General features: G+C 39.7%; 1 protein-coding gene across 1 annotated transcript; it reads right to left on the reverse strand.

Annotated features, from left to right (window-relative positions):
- Positions 1 to 296: 296 nt before the first annotated feature.
- igfbp2b (insulin-like growth factor binding protein 2b) lies at positions 297 to 25109 on the reverse strand. Its single transcript, XM_042494834.2, has 4 exons — positions 24707 to 25109; positions 10223 to 10374; positions 5054 to 5194; positions 297 to 1711 (listed from the first exon to the last, which is right to left on the reverse strand). The coding sequence occupies exons 1-4, from the start codon at positions 25065 to 25067 to the stop codon at positions 1553 to 1555; spliced, it is 813 nt and encodes a 270-aa protein (XP_042350768.2). The 5' UTR covers positions 25068 to 25109; the 3' UTR covers positions 297 to 1552.
- Between the last annotated feature and the right edge of the window lie 123 nt (positions 25110 to 25232).

Raw genomic sequence — 25232 nt, forward strand, 5'->3', positions numbered from 1 at the left:
TATTTAACGCCAGCTCAACCACACAAGAGGCACGTCAGCTTAAAGTACAAACTTTGCATGACTTTGCATTAACATAGCATCTAATCTGACATGATTCACATTGCTCAAATGTTCAGGTCTGAAAATCTGGATTTTCTGTTTAATCTGGAAAAATCACTGTTAAATATAAAGTAAGTTTTTTTGTATTACTGCACAGATGTTACAATGGGCCTCATGCAAGAAACTATATACGAACACATCTTCTCTTATTTTTGCTCGTATCCAGGATTTGCTCTTGTTTCGTTAGTACCCAGTGATTTTTGGGATTCACCAGCGTTTTCTTTGCTCTCAGGTAAGAGAAAATTTTATGAGTGGTTGAGAGCACTCACGCCAAGAGAAGAGAAAAACATTTCGTTTTTTTCAGTCCATTAGAGCTGTCTAACGCAAGGAAAAATAAATCTTATATTTAAGGAATTAAATAAGGATTTAAAAAATGCATGAATATCAGCTAATTGGGTTAAGGTGAGGTTTATGGTAATTATAATGACTGGATTATTAAATTTCCGGGATGCTGAAATGCTTCTGTACTTGGTGCATTAATCCCAATGACTTTAATTTCTGTCACTGTGTGTCCCTCTGCTGAGTAGAGCTGGAAGGTAACTGAGTACATTTACATTTGCACTGTACCTAAGTACAAATCCAGGGTCACTTTTACATAGAGTATTTTAATCTTATGTCTCTTTGCACTTCTACTCTGCTACACTTCTGAGGGAAATATTGTACTTTTTACTCCACTACTGTTATTATTAGATAACTACTTTACAAATCAAGATTTTTGCGCACAAAAATGATGAAATATACAAGTCCGCTCGAACAATTGGTTGGTTAATAAGAAAATTAACCAACCAATTGGTTTTTATCATTGTGTAGTTCATTTTTCATGCAAAAACATTTTATGGTTCCAGCTTTTCATTTTAACGGTATGTATGAGGACTTGCTGGTTTTTATTTTAATTATTCAAGTTATTTGATTCAATTACATAATTTAAACATTTTTGGATGCATACTTTTACTTTTAATACTTCAATGCATTTCTCTGAAATCAAATTTACTTTGCTAATAGGTGACTTATGATCAAGTGGGATTCACCATTGAGCACATCCTGGGTAAGATCCTATTTGGATGGTTGAGAACATTTGGTGCATCTGAAGTTGACCTCTCTTATATTTTTTCTAGAAAATTAAGAGAAAATGTAAGAGGCATCTAAGAGGATGTTGCTGCATGAGGCCCAACGTCACCCTTAATACAAAATCACAACAGTTACTACAATGGTAAATAAGTCCTTTGAATACAAATGAAAGCCTGGGTCTTAATGAGAGTCGATGACAAAGTGTAAAATGATCATATAGTTAGTTCAGTTTGTACTTTAACCTTAAACTGGGTATAAGTTTGAAAAAGTGACAAAACCTTCAACTATAGCAACTTCTTCAGATGTTGAAAGAATAACTATTTATGAAGGAATCCTCTCAGAATTGGAATTTTGAAGACCCCGTTGTAGGAAGTGCTGAACTGCGCTAGAGAGAGGCTACTGCGGTGGGCATCGCTCTGAGCTCCTCCTGAAACTGGTTACAGTTGGGATCCCCTCTGACTTTCGGCGTTGCTGGAATCTGGACCCCGGTCAATGGGTTAACGCACCAGCACTCGCCCCGCTGGCCGTGGGTGGACATGTTGCACTGGAGAGAAGGAAGAAAAACACAAACTAGACAAGTTGGAAAACACTCGAAAAAAGAGGGAGGGGTAAAGATGCACAGTGGGAAGTAGGGGGGTGCGTTAATGAAGCATGGCCTACGGAGGCTTCAGATATGTGTGTGTTTGTGTGTGTGTGTACTTGTGGATCTTGTGGTGGCGGGGGGCCATTGGATGAGAGTGAGGGCTTTGGTTTGGGTGGGACAACATTCACCCAATAACAGCCCATCTTCAGGTCATGCCCCCTACTCACAACCCATCCACAGCCACACATGCCATCACAGACATTCACACACACACACAAACACACACACACAGACACACACACACATATCGCAGCATGCCAGTAGACCGGGCCCCCCCGTGGAGCCCCCCTCTACTCAGAAATGAGGTCGTAATTGAAGTGGACACAGTTCACGCCGCGCACGCGGGGCGGCCGCGGAGGGGACGTCGAAAAGAATGAAGAGCTAGGGGGAAAGAAAAGACTTTCCATTTTCTTCCTTCGATGAGAAAGAACAAAAAAAGTGACAGTTACAGTAATTACCCCGCGACAAGGAGGGACAACTCCAAAAGGGAGCCGAGTGTTGAGGAGGTACAGTGTTCCTCCCTGGGAACCCGGGACTCCGGTCCGAAACAATGCTGTTGTTTGTGACCAGTGATGAAAATTGGCTGAGTGGTTAAGAGCCCTGCTTTAGGAAACGGTGGCGCCTATTCAAATCTTCTTTTCTGCTCTACTATCCTCGTAAGAAAGCACTGGATATGTGACCTTGTTTGTCTGATTTCTATGGATGAGCAGAATTCAAATTCAAGCCCCCGGTCGGAAGCACAGTTCGTTCCTTCGGCTTAACAAAAGTCTTCCCATGAAGTACGCCAAACACTTTTATTGCCTTGTAACCTTGAGCTCAGAAGCTGTTGCCTCATTCATGATGACAACATCTCCGCACGCATGTGTGTGTGCGTGCGTGCATGTGTGTGTCTAAAAGCGGAGTGTTAAGGAAAAGGAGGGTGTGTGTGAGTTTATTAAAAAAAAGGGGGGTAGGGGGTAGCTGTGGGGAGAGTGGTGGCAGGTGGGAGTGAGGGGGAGGTTATATTTCTTTTGCTAGGCTGATACAAGAGAGTTTTTGTGCGTGTGTGTGTGTGTGTGTGTGTGTTTGCGCGCGTGTGAGTCAGAGCATGAAAGAGGGGAAATCCAAGGGCGAACCAAACAAAATGATACAGTATGAGTGTATAAGAGATGAAGAGCGATTTTAAAAAGAAAAAATTGGTGATAAAGTTGAACCAAACTAAAACACGTGTAGACACACACACACACACACATATGGATCACAACAGAAGCTTTTTCCATCATCAAAGTCAGTGACTCCCACAGAGCAGAAAACGGCCGCTGCGCTGCTCTCTGTGGGCTGAAACCCTCAAACATGTCAGGACCCTCTCTTCAGCCTTAATGAGTGATGTCACAGCAGGTGTTTTGCCTTTGACGATAGATGGAAAACACCTGTTGTGACATCACTGATTGAGGTGTGGCCACTATTGTGACAATTTTTTGGTGCCAAAACTAGTCAACACGCTCTTAACCTATAACTGAGACACTGTTTATTGATTTCTGGAAGGGTTACATGTGCTAAAACTAGAAATACAGCCTCACTGTTGTATGTCTCCAGGTACTGGTCAAGCTGCAGTTATAGTTTACATTTATGTCTGTAAAAACATGGATTCTTCACATGCATCTTTCCCCACAGCATCACAGAAGCTCTTTGCAATCAGCATAGTTTCAAGCTGTCTTTGACATTAAGTAATGGCTGAAAAAGTGTTTTTTTTTTCTTGGTACGATGTCTAATCAGTTCATTCTTGAATCAGAGTGGACGTTTGTGCCAAATTTGAAGAAATTCCCTCAAGGCATTCTTGGGATGTCGCATTCATGATATTTGATGATAAGGTATTCTTGAGATACCACGCTTACAGTGGTTACAGTGACCTGATCAGTTCATTGTTGAGTCCAACTGGACATTTGTGCCAAATTTGATCAAATTCTCTTGAAATACCATGCTAACCAGAATGCAAAGGATAAGGTCACAGAGACCTTGAACTTTCACTTTCGACCACCTAATCAATTCATACTTATGTTCAAGTGAGCATTTGGGTCAAATTTGAAGAAATTCCCTCACAGCATTCTTAAGATATTGCACTAATGAGAATGGAACATACATATATGTACATAGGAACTGAATGGACAGACAGACACCCTGAAAACATAATGCCTCATGGCTACTGCTTCAGAGGTGCAGGGGCCTCATTATGTCTAACATTATGCATCTGGTATCTCTGGAAACTCTGGGATCATGACTGGTATGTGAACTAAACTAGCTGATCTGATTGGGAAAGGATATACTGTCTATCTATGAGAGGCAGTACATATTGTACACTGTGGCCCTTTTATACAAGACAATATGGATTATTACATTTACAGCTAAAAGAAGGCAAGATTAAATTCCGTAAAGGGAAAGGCAGAGAGGAGCCACACACTCCTGAACGTTATTACATAAATGAACAGGCAACATTTTAACCCAACTGGGCATGGTCAATTAACCAACTAGAAGGCTTTGGGGCAAAAGTGAGCTGCTGGGCCCCTATTAGCTGAAGCTAGATTTAAACACAGGAACCCTCTGCCAGACAGGGCCTCAAGATGTGGTAATAAAGCATGACCTTCAGGCCTTTATCAGCATTTGGACCCCTGGAGCTATGAGGCCCTGGGGAATTTGCCTGCTGTGCCACAATTTTTCATTAGACGAATGGCTAAAGAATGGCGTACAGAATAGGTATACATACTGTTGGCACAAAAAATAAGATACCATTGGTAAGCCTGTACCTTCTTATTGTAAATATGGTTGACATAATGTTAGGGCACAAAGATACACAGGTACTGGGAAGGTTAAGGGTTTAAATGATGTGTTTGTACATTGGCTTTCTCAATGGGAAACCCCAAGACCTTTTCCCTCAATGGGTTTCATTAGAGTTGTGGACTCTAGAGTCACAAATTTGATGACTTTTGGTCATCAAATGGTCTTTTCGGTCTTTCACACTTTAAACTTTACAAATTAAAAAATACTACTACTCGACCTTGACTTTACCACCAATAACTCATGACTTCACTTTGACTTGAGCCTTTTGACACGAAAGTACTTGATACCTTCCACCTCAAAGACTCAAAAGTATGTTATTTAAGGTGTGTCACTTTTAATTCAACCAGCCATACAGTTCTTACTCATAAACAGTGCGCGTGTTCAGGTAAAACGATGTGATGTGAGACCAGTGCTCTGTCCATGGCTCACCTGTTTGAGGTTGTACCGTCCATGTCTGTCACAGTTTGGAAATTTGAGCCCGTACAGATTCTCCAGCGGGCCCCTGTTATCCTCTGAGGTCATTTTGGAGATCTCCTCTAAGACCTTGTCCAGCTCCTGCTGACAGGCACTCTGAGAATACAAGTAAGGAGAAAATTATTCATACAATATTAATGATAACAATCACCATTAAACATGTATTGAAGCAGACATGCATTTATTTACAGAGGAAAAACTACTTTAGGTCAATTAAATATAATCACCAGGAGAGAAGAAATAAAGTAGGTATACAGTGAGTTTGGCTTAAGTTTGAGGCAGAGGAATGTGCTCTGTCCAAGAAAAAGAATGGAGAAATAAAATACTTCTGTGTGTCTTGTAAAAATGTCACAAATACACACATTTATAGCTAACATTTTTATGAGGTGCAGTTAGGCAAGCAGAAAGTTCAGCCAATATTATTGATGTGAGTCTGGTGGAGTGGAACATGAGTGGCTAGACTGCTCCGCTCAGCAGGTGGCCACGGCCGCGGCCACGGCCACACACACACACACACACACACACACACACACACAGACCTATGCAGAAACACACCTACATAAAAACAGTGCACACTATTCCTGTTGCATGGATGTGTACACACACACACACACACACACACACACACACACTTACCATGTGCGCTATCCACATGTACACACACACACACACACACACACACACACACACACACACACACACACAAACACACGCTTGGTGCACTGTAACACAGAGAGTGTATCAGGCTGCCAGTGGGATCAAAGGGGTGCAGTCTTATGATTAGTTGGCTGAGGATGAGAGAAAAGGGCAGGAGGAGGTGAAGTCTGCCATGAACCTTATCAGACATCTGAACATATGGATGAAAAGTGCTCTCTTTCTGGCTCTCTTTTGCACTTTCTCCCTGCAGTCTTTGATTCCTCTCTCTCATAATGAAGAAACACACATAAAGCCACACCTCAGTACATACAGTACATCCTCTAGTTTCACTGCTGTCTGACTGCTGTCATATATTAAAGGTTCAGGACATTTTTTTGTAATACAATACTCACCACTCACATGCCATATGTATGTTATACGCCTCATAGGCTGCTGTAAGATAATTATTCCTTTTTTTCTTTAATTGCTTTCAAGAGATCCTTCATAATACTGTGAGGAACAAACTCAACAGTCCTCATTTCAAGCAAAAATGCATTGTAAGGTTCAGCTATAGGTTCGCTTATGCTTGGATATATACATATGGACACAGATGGAATCTTTTGTCTGTAGTTATGCACATTTTCTTAAAGCTTATGGATGAAACGCAGCAGTACCACCTGGGCCTGTGGGTGCAGTGTAGCATAGTTCAAGCGAGATACAACCGTAGGAGACAACAAAGACATTTAAAAAATGGCAAACAGAAAAAAAGCTAACAGTAATATAGTAAAAAGAATTCTCTGTGCTGTGTGGAGCCATGTAATTAATGGCTCCACACGGCACCGTCATCTGTATAGCTGCCTTCGTTGAAAGGTACATTTTTACAACTTTCTCCACCGTTGCCGAATTTGTTGCTGCCTGAAACCTTTTAGTACACACTCTAACCTCTAGTGCAATCTATCTAATCTGACTGTATCTATGCCAATTATAAAGGATGCATGGACGTATGGGCACAGTGACGCTTATGTTTAAAATGGACGTATCTATTTTTGAATAAATGATGTACAAATGAGCCTTTAAGCTAATAGAGAAATCAGCAGTCTTAATTTGCCTATTCAAGTGGGTACCTAAAAGCTGAAGTTAGTATGATATTTTTTTTTTGTGTCTTAACACAGTGTTTTCTTGCTGAGCTGTAGTAAAGTAAGTATGATTTATTGTCCAATAGACAGCTTGCACCTGCAGTTTATGTTTCGATGGTTTGTAACATCTCATGAGGAAAGTGTGTCTGCTGAAATCCAGTCTGACCAGCCCCATCATTAGAAGGAAATGTTGGCATTGTACTCTTTTGCAAAACATTGCAATTTTACATTTGTATGTTTCAACATCAACATTTCTACAAGTTCATGAGCTGACCTTACTGTCAGCAGCTGGAGGGGCTGGTGGATTGTGTGATCCCCAGGTAAGGAGCCAAGCTGCAGACCAGTGCAACCAACTGCAAATGCAAAGTTTGAACATAACAACTACATAATGATGCACAAATGTAATATATCCATGGTTTGCAAATTCATGCAATGCCATAGTTTTTGCCATACTTGTTCGTGTGCACCAAATGATTTAACATTTCCACAGATGTTAAAAGACAAGTCTACTAATTGCATTACACTCCTAACATTGTTTGACTCATGATGGACACTTTTATTGTGTATCAAAATCTGTATAATAAATATCCTCTATTTTGTTGCAAATTGTCATCTTCCTTGTTAAAACCTGTTGCCTACATTATCTACAATACAACTTCACCATAACAGTAAAGTCAGAGATCCAGGTTTATGTTTGTGGAGGCTAATGTAGCCAGCAGGATAAGATTAGGAGCATACTACAGATGTCTAGTAAACTAAGTTCTCCATAACTCCACACCCCCAGATCTTTTTTTTTTCATTTTCAAACTTAGTGCAGCTTCCTCTGGAACCACAGAGGGCTTCATTTAGCTTTGCTCACATATGCAGTAGATCTCCTCAACACCTGCAAACAGACTTTGATTTGTATAATATGTGGAGTTCCCATTTACAGTGTTTTGCTTCAGTGAAGATGACTCACTTTAATTTTATTACCACAAAAATATTTTGTCTCCATAATTTGCTTTCCATAATCAAAGTTGAAAAAAAGCATTATTTTAGCCCGATCACCATTCATAGATATTTGAATTTATCAAGTGCAAGATCAAAACAGGCTTTATTAGGCCAAGGTTTAGGAAAAAAGAAGTATTACAGGCACTTTGTGTTAAAACAATAAATGTGATACAAAGGAGACTTTTATTTTTCTAGTAATAAAGATATCAAATGTGACACGACCCCAGCTGACAGCAAAACATGTATTTTATGTACAGTATGTGACCTCACCAGAACACCCACAATGAAGTGCGGTCATGCTTGACACCAGCTGTCTGAAGTTCCTCCCCCTGCCCAGCTGCACCGCTCCTTTTACTGCATTCTCTCTTTTGTTGCTTCTAATGATCCTGACAATTGTTTTGTACTGTCCCGCTTATGATTTTTTTGTTTTATTTTGTTTTGTTTTGCTGAAAGTGAGTGAGTTAAGTGAGGGAGAAAATGAGCAAAATGCACATAATTGTTTGCCATGTTGAGACGTATATGGGCCCCAACATGCATCGCCCCCAGGGCCCAAGCTCATTTGCATGAAACAGAGAGAATATCTGTTTTTGTACGCCACCCCATTAAGAGTATTCCAGGAACTGTTTTTTCTTTTCTTTGCCAAGCTGCATTTGAGAATTATGTAAAAGAACTGTGGGAGGGTTTTGTCATCTCCAGCTTGCATTAAACCGCCAACATGCATTCCAATGTCCAGAGCACAACAACATCACTTTGCAGATGCTCATTAGGGGTTCAAGCCCAAAGAGCTGAATCTCTATTGTTCTTGTGCTGATTTATGTTTTTTCTTCGGAAATGTTTTTGCAAATTCCTGTGAGGCGCTACATTGTGGACACATGAAATGTTCTCCAGTGACTGGAATTTGTGTGTAAATGCTACCCAAGAAAAATGACCCCAGTTGGCCTAATGGGAACGCTGTTGTTGAGGGTCAACCTTTAAATGGTTAGAGCTCCTGCACCACAAGCTGGATTGACCTGAAAATTAACGGACAGGTTAATATCTTTGTTTTTTGAGGTTATGGCTGATGAAATTCAAAAAGGGTGTAATTTAGCACATAAATCAACCTACCTCCACAACACTTGAGTTGATCGTCATAAAAAATATGTCTATTTAAGTACCGTAAACATTCCCTGAAAGTTTTATTCAAAATGACCGCAAGGGGCCACTATAAATTCAAAAACTTGGTGTAACATAACATAAATCAGGCTATATAACAAAAAAAGTCAGATTATTATACAAATTGCAGGGTATGTTTAAAAACATTTTTGAACCATGTGCTTAAAATTATTTTAAAACCACTCCATTGGACGCACTACCAGTTTCAGGTGAATAACAAATGTACTGGCTTTTTGCAAAAAAATGTCTATGCATCAATAAGACTTTGATGATCAAAATCTCCAAACTTGGTAGATTAAAAAAAAAAGAAAAACAGAATTAAAAACTATAGAAGCTTGTCCCAAAAAGTTTTCTACAATTGATCCATAGGAGTGAATGCTATTGCAGAAAAGAGTATAGCCCAGCACACTTTCTTTGCACTTTTTAAATAATTAATTTTATCCCTGATCATTAAAATAATGACACACATAATTGGCAAAATGCCAAATATCTGCCCCAACAATAGGCCAGACTGATAATCTGTAGACCCCTAACACAAATACATGTTCATATAATAGATTTTGAAAGCTAGTAATGTGTGCTTGTATTGGACATGTCCCCCTATACAGGGACAAAAATGGGCTCCATACCAGGTAAGCCATAAAAGTTTGAGGTTGAAACTTTGGCTAGAGTGAGGGTTAGATTTGAGTAAGAGTTGTGATAAGGCCTGTGGTTTTCATAATTCAGGTTTGGGCAAATCACTCAGGCAATGAATGTCAGACAGTGTGATGTCAGTGAGTTAAAAACGTGTGTCTTTGCACGAGTGTGTGTTTGAGGGAGAGAGTGCCCAGAGGAGGGCACCACTGTACCAGACAATGCTGCCCACACAGCACATTGTTGACTGCTTGTCACTGTCTGCTTTTCTTAGAGGGACATACGACCGCACTCTGACATACAACACTGATGTTAGACTGCACCCAAAACACAAACTTGGATACAGCTGTGGGGGTAAAAGAATCCATTTTAAGGGAGTAAATAGTCCATGCAAAATTCAGAGTTTAAGCTCATAAATGGACTAGTGTCAGTTATGGGTCCGTGCAAACAAAGCCTGGTAATGTACATACATTTATTCTAGGGCGGTGTGGTATTGTACAACTTTGAGTTGAAGAAATTCATAATTTGTGGGGAAATTTAATTGTGAATTGTTGCTCAAAATAGATGACGATCTGACCTGTAGAACCCTCTGTGTCCGAGGGTCCTCCAGTTGATTCATCCTCATCTTGGTGCTTGTCTTCATCACGTGCACCTTTTTGGCCGACTCCAGCCACAACCAAGCATCTCCCAAAGGTCTCCTCGTGAGCGGATTCTCAGTTCCGTGCACCTCTACAACCAAACACACGCACACACACACACACACACACACACACACACACACACACACCACACACACACACACACACACGTTAGACATTTATCTGCAACATGTGTACATAAAATCTGCCAAAATGTTTATGTAAAATCTGCCGAGGTTCTCAAAAACGCTTCCACTGAGTCAGTTCTTTGAAAGTAATCCTGTGCCGTGTCTGTTAGGTATGTAGTTAATGGACAGATGTTAAACACACACACATAGACACACACAGACACACACACACACACACGCACACACACACACACACACACACACACACACACAACTGCCTCACTGTCTGCTGCTTTCTAAGATCCTCACACACATTCATCTCCATGTATTCTTTATCCCAAGCTGTTTTTTTTTTTTAAAGCAAGCACTTTACAGGCGCTTTTACAAGTCATATTAATTCTGGAATTAGAAGACAAAGTCCTTCTATGTCCTCAAGGCATCCTGTGTCCCTCATACCTCATGTCACTAATGTTATACTGGACAGTCAGGCATGCAACAGCTGTAATTACTATGGCGACAGTGTGAACAGGCTTGCTAAGATCTTTTCTGTAGAATAGCAAAGTGCTTCATCCAGACCACTAAGGTTTACAGTGCTGGGATTATGACGCACTTTGCACAGGTCTCTTCAGCGCAGTGGGGCCACTCTGAGTTTGTTTCCTGCTGATGTTATACCAAATTGTGTTCGTCATTTGTTGGAGACAGGAGAGACAAAACACAAACAACAAGCCAGCGAGTTAACTCAGAGCAGACACGTGATGGCGAATTAATACAAAACGCCAGTCCTAAAAATGAGTCTGTGCCACCTGTGACTGTGACTGTAAAATACAAAAACAAGATGTTCACACTGCATAGACATCAGCATACCCATCACAAACATAATGATCTGAGATGGTCTGACACATTTCAGCAGGAACGCGTTGACTGAATTAAGGAGCTGAGCGCCACTGCTAGTCATTGGCGGTGAGTCCAGACTCACAAGGAAGCACTTCTGATTAAGGCTTTTCATGCTGAGTAAGGATTTTTTCAGGTATCTAATCTACCTGCCAGAGGCTGTGTGAATGTGTGTGTGTGTCTGTAATTAGCGCTATAAAAACAGGAGCAGAACTCTCAGGTTGTAAATCACGCCCAAGAGGGAAAGGCCCCCCAGTGAATCTGCAGAACTCCTTTACACATGCTCACCTTCTGAAATGTTTCTGTGCGTGTTCATGCGGGTCTGTGCACACACGTTTCAGTGCACACTCTGCCAGGTGTGTGGGTAAGTGCAGCAGACATGTCTTCACTTTTAGTCATAAAGTAGCTGGATACGAAATTCAGCATTAATAAAACAACTACCTAGTGCATAAGATATAGTGGAGTAAAGGCATTCTGAGCAGAGAAGAAATGAACAGAGAATGCTACCTCTGTGTGTGCTGTAATCTGAGCTTCTCTGTTTTTTGTTGTGGTAACTGGTGTGGCTGTGTGTGCATGTCAGCCCCTGTGTGTGCATCTCATTGACTGGTTAATTGCGGCCGTTCTACACCGCACTCATACGATGGTTACCGCTAATAAAGCTGTTTGAAACCATGGTGGTGTAATGGTTTCGTTGCAGAACCCTAACACCCACAATCCAGTTTCCCGAGTTACCACCATTAGCTCTGGAAGCATTCTTTTGTACTGTTTGTGAAGTTAGCATTATAAGCAGCTAGTGACTGGCTGGACTCTGAATAATTTAAATGTTCAGAATGTTGCATACAGCTACCTTAAACAATTATTTTTTATTCATTTTTGTCAGTTTTACAATTGACCAGAGAAAATGTGACCTACCCTCTGTGCAGTTACCTTTGTTTCACAAATTTGGCCACAGGAGCTTTAGCAATTGGAGTCTACAGATTATCAGCCTGGCTTATTAATTGGGCCGATATTTGGCATTTTGCCCATTATCTGTATCGGCATTATATTTTAATGATTAAAATCTTAGATTAAAATTAATTAAAAAGTGCAAAGAAAGTGTCAGCATGAGAGGAAGATTTACTTTGTAAAACCTCAGGGAGCTATTTTTATGTACTCATTTTTCAATTAAATTTTCACTTGACTTTACAAGTCAAAGTAAAAGTTGCTGGGAACTTGCTGTGTATGATGTTGAATGTTTCATTTTTGATTAAACATTTGCTAGAGGCATTTAAACAAAGTTTTGTGTTGGAGAAATATTTTAATTTTTATTGGAAAAGCATATCATCGGTCTCTAATAATCAGTATCAGTATTGGCCCTGAAAAACCGATATCAACCGACCCTATTTAACACTGGTACGTTTGGGCAATGCACATTCGCATTACTTGTCCGTGATATGCCAAGTGATGATGTTATGTTTTTTTCCTGCGCATTCCATGTTGGGCTGAAAAGGAAAACGCGCACATACTTTCACTTGTACACATTAAATTCTTCAAAGATGTTGACTGGCAGATGGTCTCTTCAGATATTAAAAAAAAAAACATTTTAGTGTTCAGTGATAAAAAAGTGAATAAAATCTCTTCATCAAAGTAAAGTACACTTGATGCTAATCAGGCAGGAACATCCAGATCTGGTCCCTGTGAGTGACATGATGACGTCATGAGAATGTCAGTGACTCAGATGTTAAGGGTTTCCAGTCTCTTCATTATTTTTTTTAAATTTGGTTTTACTGTATATCCAACGACCACATCTAGCCAATGCAAGCTAAAGCTACCCCATAAAAGTCAGAACATGAGGTTCTACCCATAGATTCAGTAAAAGGGAAGGACATCTTAATCCTAAAAAGCCGCAAATTTATGTACTGTGAAATTTCCAAGTGATGTAATGGGAACTGCATGATGACCACAGTGACTCTGTATTCTGATATACAAGCCGTTGCACCTGAGCAGTGGCAACTGTTGCTTTGTCTAAAGATGTCTTCAAACAAAACTGAGTATAAATCATGCTCATAATTACACGATTAACATGTTGATGTTTAGCAGGCACTTTTTTCGCCTTGTTCTTCACCCTTATTTCACATGCTAACATTACCTATTTAGCAGAGGTGGGACCACTTGATTTACAAGCCACAAGTAATTCACAAGTCTTTTTGCTCAGGTCTCAAGTCAAGTGTAACAGGAAGACCTGTATCATCTAGTTCACACTGACTCGTGGGTGTGGCTTTGTGTGTGAGTGAGGAGGAGGGGAATTCACATTTTGTTGTGAGCCAGGGGCTGTGAATCAGGGTGATTGCAGGCAGGTGTGTGTGCCTCCTCACTTTGGGTATTTAAGCATTTGCTGCCAGCACTGCTGTCTCCCTCATTCTCTTTGTGTTCCTCTCTGTGCAGGCAGGGGTCTTAAGCGCCATTGACGAAAGGAAGAGTTGTGGCTTCTTTTTAAAATTGATTATTTCTTGGCTTTTGCCTTTATTTAAGATAGGAAAGCTAAAATGTTAAAGGGGCCCCCGCTCTACCAACTGAGTTACAGGGCGCCCTAAGAGTTGACGTATCTCGAACACTGAAGTGTTGCCAGCCTTGTACTACGGTGTCGGCTCTAAGAGGACTGTCACCAAGCTCGATGCAAAGCTGTGGATTGTAAAAGCAAGAGGCCCTGCTGACCCCATTTGTATAACTTTTATAATTTTACATAACTCACCTGTTTACATTTTATTAAGGCCCAGAGTTATGCAGATTTTTGGGTGGGGTGGCTTTAAATGAGTTAACAGTCAACACAATTTTGTGCCAACTCAGGCAGTCAGTGTTGAGTTCTGTCACTAGACAACTTTAAACTAATCCCTGTTTGTATACCATATGTAAAGTTAGGATTGTTAAAAATGTTAGGATTCATCATCTGAGGCATTTTAATAACTTTGTCAATGTCATGGCAAACTATACAAACTGAAAACTAAATGTAACTTCATGGTAGTGCTCAAGGAAAAGTCAGATAATAAACAAAGTTCACTGGGTTCATCCTCTGGGGACCGAGAATGACTGTGCCAAGTTTCATGGAAATGAGTCCAGTATTTGACAGGATATCGCACTCTGGACTTTAGTGTGAAATTGAACCAATGTTGCCAGCCCTTGAGCCTAAAATTAGCCAAAGATTATAACATCTTTGTTTTTTTGTATGGCTCTATGTGATTCAAGCCACACAGGGAAATCTTTCCAATCTGATAATCCGATTAGAAAGCCAACACTTCCCACAGGCGAACGGTTAAAGCTGTGTGGCCACAAACAAGACCTTAACATTTGAAGAAGTCAAATCATATTCGCTACAGTGTGTGAGTGATGGCCAGGAGTCATAAATTCCAACCTCACAACCACACAGGCTTAGAATTTTGGTCTAAGTTGATATAAAAAAACAGTGTATGACACGTAAGAGTGATGGTTTCTGCAGAACACATTAAACATACTCAAAAGAGAGCGTGATTTAATGATTTAATTTAAGTATGTTGCTCTAAAAATACCCAACATGGTGAAAAGTGATACAGTTTTCCTTTTCACTGGCAGTTGCTCATACATTGCCATTGACACCTACATTTCAAAAAGCAACACTCAGTGCAGCAGGAATGTTGAAAAGCTACTTGATGCAACTAAACAGTTTGTAAAGATATAAAAACATATTTCTATAGTTGTATATAAGATGTTGTTTTCTATAGACACTTGTAGGAACTCATGACAGCATATTCCAGGGGAGAAAAAAAACCCAAACATGTCTTTAGCCAACAGCTGTCATCTAAAGACTGTGTTGTTGATTCTGTCTTCAGTGCCATAGAAACTACCTGTCTCGAGCTGTTGGGAGTGTTGGCTTTGGGTATTGCCTTTAAGCAATGCTTTCACAGTTTTCTCATTGCACCGAATGAGTAATGTCTTTCCAGAGTTGCTTAGCATTAATGTATTTGCCTTGTTATTGTATACAGTGAAGCTGTGTCTCAAAAAAACTTTGCTTCCACAGCCAAGAGAGTGGCCTTACACTACTTCAAACCATTGTCAGTGTAAATGGTTCCTCTCAAAGCTTGGCCACTTCAAACACTTTACAGCTGGCAAACAGACAAAAAGCAATTGAATAATGAAGACGGTTTTGCCTAGCCAGCGATCCCCTTCAAACCTTTTACGGTTTGCTAGTGCTTTCAACTTTTGATGTTGCTACGCGTCCATGTGGCCATGTGTGTCATCCAAACCGAATGAAGTTGGCTTTGTAGTTTTAAGGGGAAACTGTTGCCAATTGGCACTCCCACAGTGTTTGTCGGACTTAAAAGACAATAAGTGCACCATAAGGTCAAGGTGGTTTTCGCTTACAAAATGCATGCTTTTGACCATCAATGTAAGACTGCCACAAAATGACAAATTAATGTTGTTGTTTTTTTTAAAAAACATTTTCAATTATGTTTCCTACAGCAGTATTTTTCCCTTTATAAAAATATCACATGTAAAGTTACGTTAAGTGTTGGCTTGCCACCTGGTGTCAGAGGTCAAAAAAACATTTTTAGAAGTTTTAGTTGAAAGAACTGGAATGAATGGGAAACAGGGAAAATTGTTTGGTGCTGTGCTCCAGACATAAACACACCATAAAATCCACATTAAAAAAACATGGAAGTGAAGAGCGGACCATGTCACCACAGTTTCCAACATGGCCATGTTTTAATGGAAGAATAACTATGTATAATGTGCAATCTGGTCACACAGAAATGGCCAGGCAGTCTTATCACTGCTTTACATGATGGAGGAATTTATTGTGTTGATTTTACATGCTGGCAAGACTGAAACGATGCCAGTGGAAAGTCAATCAGGATCATTTATTGTGGTGGACACACAGATTACCTGGTTCAACAACGTAAAGGATGGTTAATGTTGCAACCCCAATGGGCAGTGTAACAGTGATAATGTCAAGATTGTGGATGGGTCAAACAAACACAGGACTTTGACCCAGGAGAATGCTGTTTGTGTCCCATGTGAAGCCTAAAGTTGACATTGACTTCTTTCAACTTTGCGTACTTACATCCTTTACGTAGTTACATCACTTTGCGTTGTTTTTACATTCAGTAATTAAGGAACGTGGTTAGTTTAACCAAAATGACGATCAAGTAGTTTTGGGAGAAAGCTGTTTGAGTTCTGTGTGAAATTAAAAGTCAACGTTGACGTCTTTCAGCATAACAAAGTTAAATCCTTTATGGAGTTAAGTCACTTTATGGCATAATTAGTTACATTATGACACACTTACATTCTGTACCTTACAGACATAGTTATTTTAACAGAAAACACAATCTTTTTCTAAACCTTACATAGTGGTGCTTGAACCCAGCTGTGCCGCCACCATGCAGTTTCAACACAGTGCATGCCACAACCACTTAATGCAATGTTAGATTGAGGTCATTTCACGTATTACTGTGAGTTCACAGTGTGAAAGGATTATCACCCAACACCTCAAATCTACAAAGAACAAAACAAAAATTGCGCCATCTTTCAGCTCACTGTTTTGGAACTGAGTTTTTTTCTTTTCAATATCATCACCTCCATGATATGTCAGCGTTTTTTTAAATGCTCGCACGGATGCATGGATCAAGAATTTTAATGTTTTGATAATGCAGGTTGACTTTCAATTATACTGTTGGGCAGTTTAATCTACAACACAAGTATGACTGATAAGTTGAGCTAGGTAATTGTCCCTAGCTTGTTGTGATAGTAAATTCCAGCTCATTAATGTTTTAATCACATTATGCAACATGTAATTTTTCAACATGATCTGTTTTGATATTAGCACGAAGAAGGGATGGCTTCCTATTAATACCTCTGGGGGAGTTTTCTCAGAATTGCAGGCGCCAACATGCAGCTCCAACCCAAAGTTATCTCTTATGGCTTCACCTTTTCCTGAGGATGTGTGCTGACACCCAAACTGTGCGCACACACATATACGTAAAGTAATTAAAGACCCAAGAGTGCAAGTAAAGGAGAAGAAGCATGTCTCAGCAGAGGATCACCTGCAGGGCAACAAGGGCAGTTGTGGACCAGGACCACCGACAACACAAGAAAAGAAAGGAGAGAGAGAAAGTTCTGCACAGAAAGTGCAAAAAACAGGGCAGTGGTTATTAGCTGATGGGGAGGGGGGGTTGTCAGTAGGGGACAATCTGTAAAGTTTAGACAGTGAAGAATGCACACATGCCCTTCTATTATCACATAATGGTGCATTTACTCGAGCAACAGGCCATACTGTGGAATGGCATTGTAGCAACCCTATCCTATCGCAAGGCAACAAAATACTTGTTAATTCCTCAAAACTATGTTCAGTGATGAAGTCCTACCTCTTACTGTATCCGAACATGACAGCTATGGAATGATTAAGGTTGGGCAATTAAGAAAATGGCAAAAGAAAAAAAAGAAAAAACAAATTCTTCTGTATTTGTCTCACCTAACTTACTAATCCTGGAAAATAATGCTAATACCAATAATAATAATAAACTATTTGCAGCACTTTTCAAGCAAAAGTACAAAGCGGTGTCCAAAAAACAAAAGCAGTAATGCTGAAATGTATACATAAACATACACCCACATGTACACACAAAGACATGCACATCTGTATGCATACCTTCATATATACACCCATGCCGGTGCATACACACACAAAATAACTAATTTAGAATAAATATTCATAATAAACAGCACTATAAAAAAAAAAGAAGAGTTTTCAGGCATGATTTAAAAGCTTGAACAGAGTCAGTGGATCTGATACTCATTGGTAGCTTGTTCCAAGGACCCAGCACTGCACCTTTACTTTGTAATCTAATCCATATTGCCATTGTTTTTTTTTTTGTTTTTTTGTTTTTTTTTTGTATGTTTTTGGTTTTGTTCATTTAACTGAAAATGCTAATATATAAAAAAAGAAAATGACTAATGTATGGTAACAAACACTTCTGGTTAACACTGGACAAATACTTATGAATAGCTGATCTGTGCACATCACTACATCACTACATAAAAATCACATTGCTTCCTGCATCAGTATTGAATAAAGGCAATGGATTTAAATAATGAAGTTAAGATGAGAATGCACCACAGCGGCATTGCACATGTGAATTTATCAAAGTTGTTCCTAAAAAATAATTCATATCAGGTTAGATGTTTTTCAAATGGAATGAATGATGGCTGAATTCCATTCAGCTGCTGAGCACACTGGCTCACTGTCACACTGTCATGGCTTTCTGTGACACTTACAACAGAGTTCATCATCATTAATGTTGTTGCTAACACCTGTGCTTTTCCTGCTCTGGCAAGTCAAAGGCCCAATCTAAATGCCCGCACTTACCCCCAAACCCTCAGGGATTTAATTGAAGTCTCCTGGTAAGTGCTTGAGTGCAAGAGGCTGCATAGGCTTGTAACAGTATAATTAGGAATGGGAGCACACTCTGCTACATAACAAATGACCTTTATAAAGCTTAAATATCTTATGTACATTTGTGAGTTTGGTACTTTTTCTTTATTTTTTATTTTTATTTCAATGTCCTCATAGCCAAGGCCATCAAGGGACTGACTGTTGATCTGAATGTCTTCCAGGATAGCAGATTACAGAGTGGACTACAGGTAATTCTCAAATATTGATTTTACTTATTTTTGACAAAACAGCATCATTTAAGCTGGGGTAGTCTAGTCTAGTTTAATTTTGGTGCCACTGGGCAAGATTTTCCACAGTAAGCTTTTAGTGGAATATAGCTCATGCAAGTGGACTAAACGAAAATTAGATTTCTGTCCCTCCTCTTGGCTCTGTTTTTGCATCAAAGTTTGTGAGTATGAAAGTTGGGATTGGTGAAATAAATATTATTTTTCCTTTGAATTTTTGTTGGCACTATGTCTTGTTTAGAGCGTAACAGGACATACCATAACAAAAAACAAAAGGGAAAAAAGCTGTTTCTATTTTGAGGAAGTTGTGTCAGTGATATCAAGAAGAGACCACTGGGACAGATAGCAATCAGAATCGGATGTTCATCATTCGTCCTGCTACAAGTGCAATTTGACTCCCTTAACAAAATACAACAATCTGTAAATGGAAACTTACTATTTTATATATTTTTTTAAATAATTATTTCATCAATTAAATACATTATTATTTACTCTATAATTATTTATTTATTTCTCCTCTATTTATTTTGTAATTATTTACTATCATTAATTAATTAAATTATTATTTGTATTATTTTATTATTTTTAAAATGTATTTTATTTTTTTAAATTTGTTTATATGTTTCAAATGCTTTTAGTTTCACCTTGCTTGTTTTTCAAGTGGTAGCTAGATTTTATTCTGCCAATACAGCTCAGCCCAATCAGGAAGTTTTCTTAAGCCTCCAGAGCAACTTTCCCTTCACAAACATTTGAGAAATTAAATGTCAGTACTGCTTCTGCTTGTGGAGTTAAAATCATTAATAAAGAGCACGCATTGCTCAACAGACCCTCTCTGAAATACAGTACATGCTGAAAAGTTTATGGCCGGTACAAATATTGTTGAATAATGATGCAACCGTGTCGCTGACAGATGCTCCACACCTGCCACAGACTCCAGCTCCTCATGAGAGACAGTGAATTAATTTTCTTTGTCCGGGATTCAGAGGCAGGGAAATATCTGGATTGATTTGGAAATCGGCGCTCATGCACACACTCATCACCGGCCCGAAACCTTTGTGGACCATGACCGAGAGAACATTTCCAAGTCAACTCCCCTTGCAAACACAGTTAAAGTGGAAACAGTGAAGATGATGTGCCATTTCTAATATTACAAACTTGTCGGATTGAAAAGATTCAAACCATGAATTTAAAAACATCGGTGATGCTGTTTTCTGTCTCTTTTGCAAAGTGGAAATTTGCAAAAGTAATGTTGCTGCATATTGGGGAAGAACAGAGGCGTTAAATGCTGTATTAAGGACATTAAGGGTTTTCTCCTGTTTTTTCTTTTTTTCAGATTTAAGTAAAAAATCTCAGATTTTTATGCACTCAATAAATATATTTCTCTCAAATCTTGTTCGCAATTTTTTAAAAATCTGTGTTAGGCAGCATTTCTCCCTTTCATCAACCTGACAGATGTGACATATCAAGACGTTGATTAAACAGGATCTTTACTTCACAGGTGTGTCTTGGGATGGTTATAATAGGCCGCTCTAAAATGTGTAGTTTGATCACACAACACAATGCTACAGATGTCCCTAGTTTAGAGGGAGCGTGTCATTGGCATGCTGACTGCAGGAATGTCCGACCAGAGCTGTTGCCAATGAACTTAATGTTCATTTCACGACTATTAGCCGTCTCTGATGTCGTTTCTGTGTATTTGGCAGTACATCCAACTGACCTCAAATTGCACGAGTCGATCTGCTGTCAGGTTAAGACCCTGGTGAGGATGAATAACATGCAGATGAACTTCCATGAGACAGTTTTTGACAGTTTGTACAGAAATTCTTTGGTTCTTCTTTCAGCTTATATTTGTAAAATGAACATTATGTTCACGGGCAACAGCTCTAGCAGACATTCCTGCAGTCAGCATGCCAAGGACACACTCCTTCAAAACTTGTGACATTTGTAGCATTGTGTGATCAAACTGCACATTTTAAAGTGTCCTCTTATTGTGTCCATCCCAAGGAACATCTTTGTAGTAATGCTGCAGTTTAATCAGCATCTTGATGAAATGCTGACCCCTTATGAGCCAGTTCTCAGCCTTAGATCTTCAGGAGGGGCTGTAAGTCTTCAGGAGGGGCTGTAAGGCTGTAAGGCTGTAAAACTAAAGATGACCATGCCTTTGCCATCAGGGCCCCGCAGCTTTGGAATGACTTTCCCAAGGAGATAAGGCTGGCGAATTCAGTGACTTCTTTTAAATCACTTCTTAAAACCCATTTTTATAAACTTGCTTTAATGTGATGTCATCTATTTTATATGGTTGTTTTAATTCATCAGTTTTAGCTTGCATATTATTTCATCTTTTAATGTATTCTTTTATAATGTTTAATTATATCATCAGTACTATTATTTCTGTGCTTACTGCTAATATTCTTTGAACAGCATTTATTCTTATAGGTATGGGTTGTTGCTGTTATTTTTGTTTTGTTATTGTTTCTTTTTTTCTCTCTCTATTGTTTGGCTATCATTGTTAAGTTACCTCCACAAGAAACTCCTGTAAACTCTGTTTTTAAAGGTGCTATATAGATAAAGTTATTAATATTATTATTATACTGATGTGCCACACCTGATGGATTAGCATGGAAAGTGCTCATTAACATGGATTTCAATTTAATTCGCAACCAAAATTTGCAAAAAACATATATATTGAATGCATTTTGCACACTTGCAAAACAAGTCTAAATCTTTAACTTAAACCTGTTTAAAATGTGAGTGAAAACAAACATTTAAATGCTTGTGCAGTGAATGTTCAAAGTGTATGGGGATGTGCACTCACACTCAACAAAGCTGAAGTGGTTGATTTGAACTCTGGACTGTTTACTCGGGACACCATGCTGTTTACTCCACTTACATTTAGGCAGGTAGGAATAAGGCCAATTGAACTTAGGATCACACAAAATAACCACAACAACATGCTGCAAAATGTCTGCGTTACCTTTCAAGTGAACAGCAGTGTGGTTATTGAAGAGTGAGAATGTATTTTCAACCAACCACAGGAAATGGTCCCAAAATGTGCATTTTAACGGGGGACAAAGGAGACAGATGTTGACATCTGATAGCCAAGCAGTTGCTCATGCTTGAAAAGCCAAGCATAACACAGTGAACTGAGGGCAAACCGCAGTCTGATCTGATGCTCATTTTCAGCTTTTCCTTTATGTGTTCTAACTGGTTTGAACACCGAAGACGGTAAATCACAGCAGAGAGCATCAGGCGTAGCTAAAGTTACAGGGACTGGAACTGGGTTTGTTTTTACTATCCTCTCCCAACAAAACCTTAAACAGTCTCGAAGACAACTGAAGATTCCTGCGGGGGGAGAAAAAAAATCACCTCTGTTGAGTCTTTTATTGTCCAAAAACATTTTAGTCCAAGAGCTCATCAAACACATTCTTCAGCGACTTGACCCAAGATATATGATTAAATACAAATATAGCTTAAATGTAGAAATTAGGTTGCAACTTTCCAAACACCATTGTGAAGGGTGTCTGTGGTCTTCCATACTTACAGCATGTTAAATTTACCAATTTGACCTCCTTGCAAGTTTTTAATCTTTTAAATATGTATTAAATCACTTCCCCCAAGCCCCATGAAGAACAGCCTGTTAAATAAGACACTCCCAATAGGAGAGCTTAGAGGATATGTGGGTTACAGACATGTTATGGGTTCATCGGAGGGATACTGCTTGTTTGCGCTCACAGATGTGGGCCTGCCACTGCCTGCCAAACATATTGCACATGTCAACATTCATTCTCCGGAATCGATAGTGACCCTTTAGTGTCCCTAATAACTGTAATGTGGGAGAGCAAAGCTTGACATTTCGGTGTCCCCGCAAGATTTCTGGGTTATTTATTTTGGGTAGTTATTGTGACCAAGTACGTTTGATGTAGATGTGGTTTTTCTGACATTGACAGAGACCAATGGTGAAAATATTGGTTTAAGACAGTGTGCAGCTTCTCGGTGAAACTGTTTAAACATTATGCCGAGGTATGATGACAGGTCAAAACGAGCTGGCTTGGCGATGCTGGCACATATGCAGAATCTTAATTAATATGGTACACTCCTTGATGATTGCTGGAAGGCTTTGTAGTGTGCAAGTAGTTGGGCCAATCTTTCAATCTCCTAAAAAAGGTTCTTACAGTCCCTACAATGTATATGGTACTCTACAATTTTAAGCTCTGGCTGCTCAGATGTAGACAAAAGGCTCATCTGTTGTTACTCCCTTTATGTACCAAACTAGATAGGCCTACGTCACTGCCTTCATACACAATGGCACCTTTCGCATGTGCATGAAATGTTGTTGGATGGCAACAACTGATAATGCTGTCTGATGGAACCTGTCGTAGTGTTATTATATGATGGTGGACGGCACCTGCTGTGTCCACATGATATGCATATGGATGTGTCACTTGAGAAAATGGATGGACGGAACCTGTCCCTTGTACATGAAATGCAGCAGGATGGTGTCATGTGCAAACGCTTCCAGTGACAAAGTAATGTAAGGAGCACAAGGGCACTTGTAGGATGGACGGAAGGGAAGGTGGATGGCTCCAGCAAACATGGACTTTGATGCAGGAGTCCGGCGTTTGCTTCCCATTCGAATGTAATGTTTTTTCTACCCCTACCCATGTGCCTCCTTGCCTAATCCTAACCCTCCATGACTTTGTTGCCTAATCCAAACCACCCGTGCCAACATGTGTTTGCTAATGTTCTGGTGTCGGTTTCCATGTGTTGTTGTTGCCTAAATACAACCACATGCCACGTCATCCCATCATTTAGAAGCAGACGTCCACTGACAAAGCTTTATGTTGGTATAGATACAGTCAATACATGGCACTAGAGGGTGGAGTCAGAAGTAAGAGTGAGAATGTATCAGATGCTTCCACTTAGAGACAAAGCAACAGGATGTCAAGTTTTTTGAGTAGCCTTTTGCTGTTCATCCTTTCATCAAAGGATCATAGCATCACACAAGCTTATGGAAAGAAACCTCTCATACAGTCGTGTTTTTGGTCCGACAGATTCTGCTAGTCATTAACTACTTGGAAATCAGATATTTATCTCTGTCTCTCAAATGTTTGTCTGTATATAATTTCCCATTGAGAAAAAATATCCTTTGAAAACCAATAATACAAGCTTTCTTGCATAATGAGCGTGACTGGAACAGAAGATTTTGTTTGTGGGTGCATCAGTAGATAATAACAGATTTGGGGGAAAAATTAAACATTTACACTGGAAAGGGTGAAAGCTATTCTAAAGCACTGCATCCACTCACTGTGAATCCTAAACAGTACTTACCATCCCCTGACAGTGAGTTAGTGAGCACTTGGAAGCTTGCACCCGACTTTAAATGCACATTACAACCACGACACTGACTTCATACATCCACGACACAGACTGCATTAACTGATTTTAATGCCGTGAGACTAAACCAAAACAGTAAGTTATGGTCTGTGAAGCCAAAACATTGAGCCAAAAGACACTAAATTACCCAGCTGAGCTGAGAGGAACTCTACTGAGCATTTTAGCCTCTTTTTGGTAAGTTAGAGTGAAAGTTCTCTCTGAGGTTATCTCTGAGCGACCCTTTTATATCACACATTGCCATTTGATCCATTGTTGGTGTAAAAATGTTTGACGACTGCAGCTTTAACTTTCACCTTTCAATACTGTTTCTTAAAAACAACTTACCATTTGTAGCCTGGTTGTCCAGACTTGTCGGGACATCCAAGTCCACTTTTTGTCCACATCTTCCTAAACCATGAATGAGCTGTTGCAAAGGTAATTCAGAACCTGTGCTCGGGTAGCACCTCAGTCCGCTGGAGCACCTCGGGGTATAGACCCCGCAAAGCTCCCCCTCCAGCCTGGCGCACAGCGGACAGCAGCCGCAGCCTGGCTCCCTCACTATTTCTGTACATGCTGTTGTGACTTTGGGACAAGCAGCTAGGCGCTCTGCGGTACAGCTTGGGCATCGGAAAGCCAAATCCCCGAGTATGATTCCAGGCAAAGCAAAGTATGCAAATAGCAACCCTACAGTAAAATATATGACCATTGTAATGCTTTCTAAGTGTATTAGTGACTACTGAAAATCTAAATGACCCTTGGTCATCAGATGACGGTATGAACTTCAGGACCCTGAAACTCAACTGTGAGTGAGTAAACATTATGATGCCACTGGGTCCTATCTGCTGTCGTATTACTGTCTGATTGTAAATGA

This window comes from Plectropomus leopardus, chromosome 10 (genome assembly GCF_026936395.1).
Source record: "Plectropomus leopardus strain MGB_pleo_1.0 chromosome 10, ASM2693639v1, whole genome shotgun sequence".
Lineage (NCBI taxonomy): Eukaryota > Metazoa > Chordata > Actinopteri > Perciformes > Serranidae > Plectropomus > Plectropomus leopardus.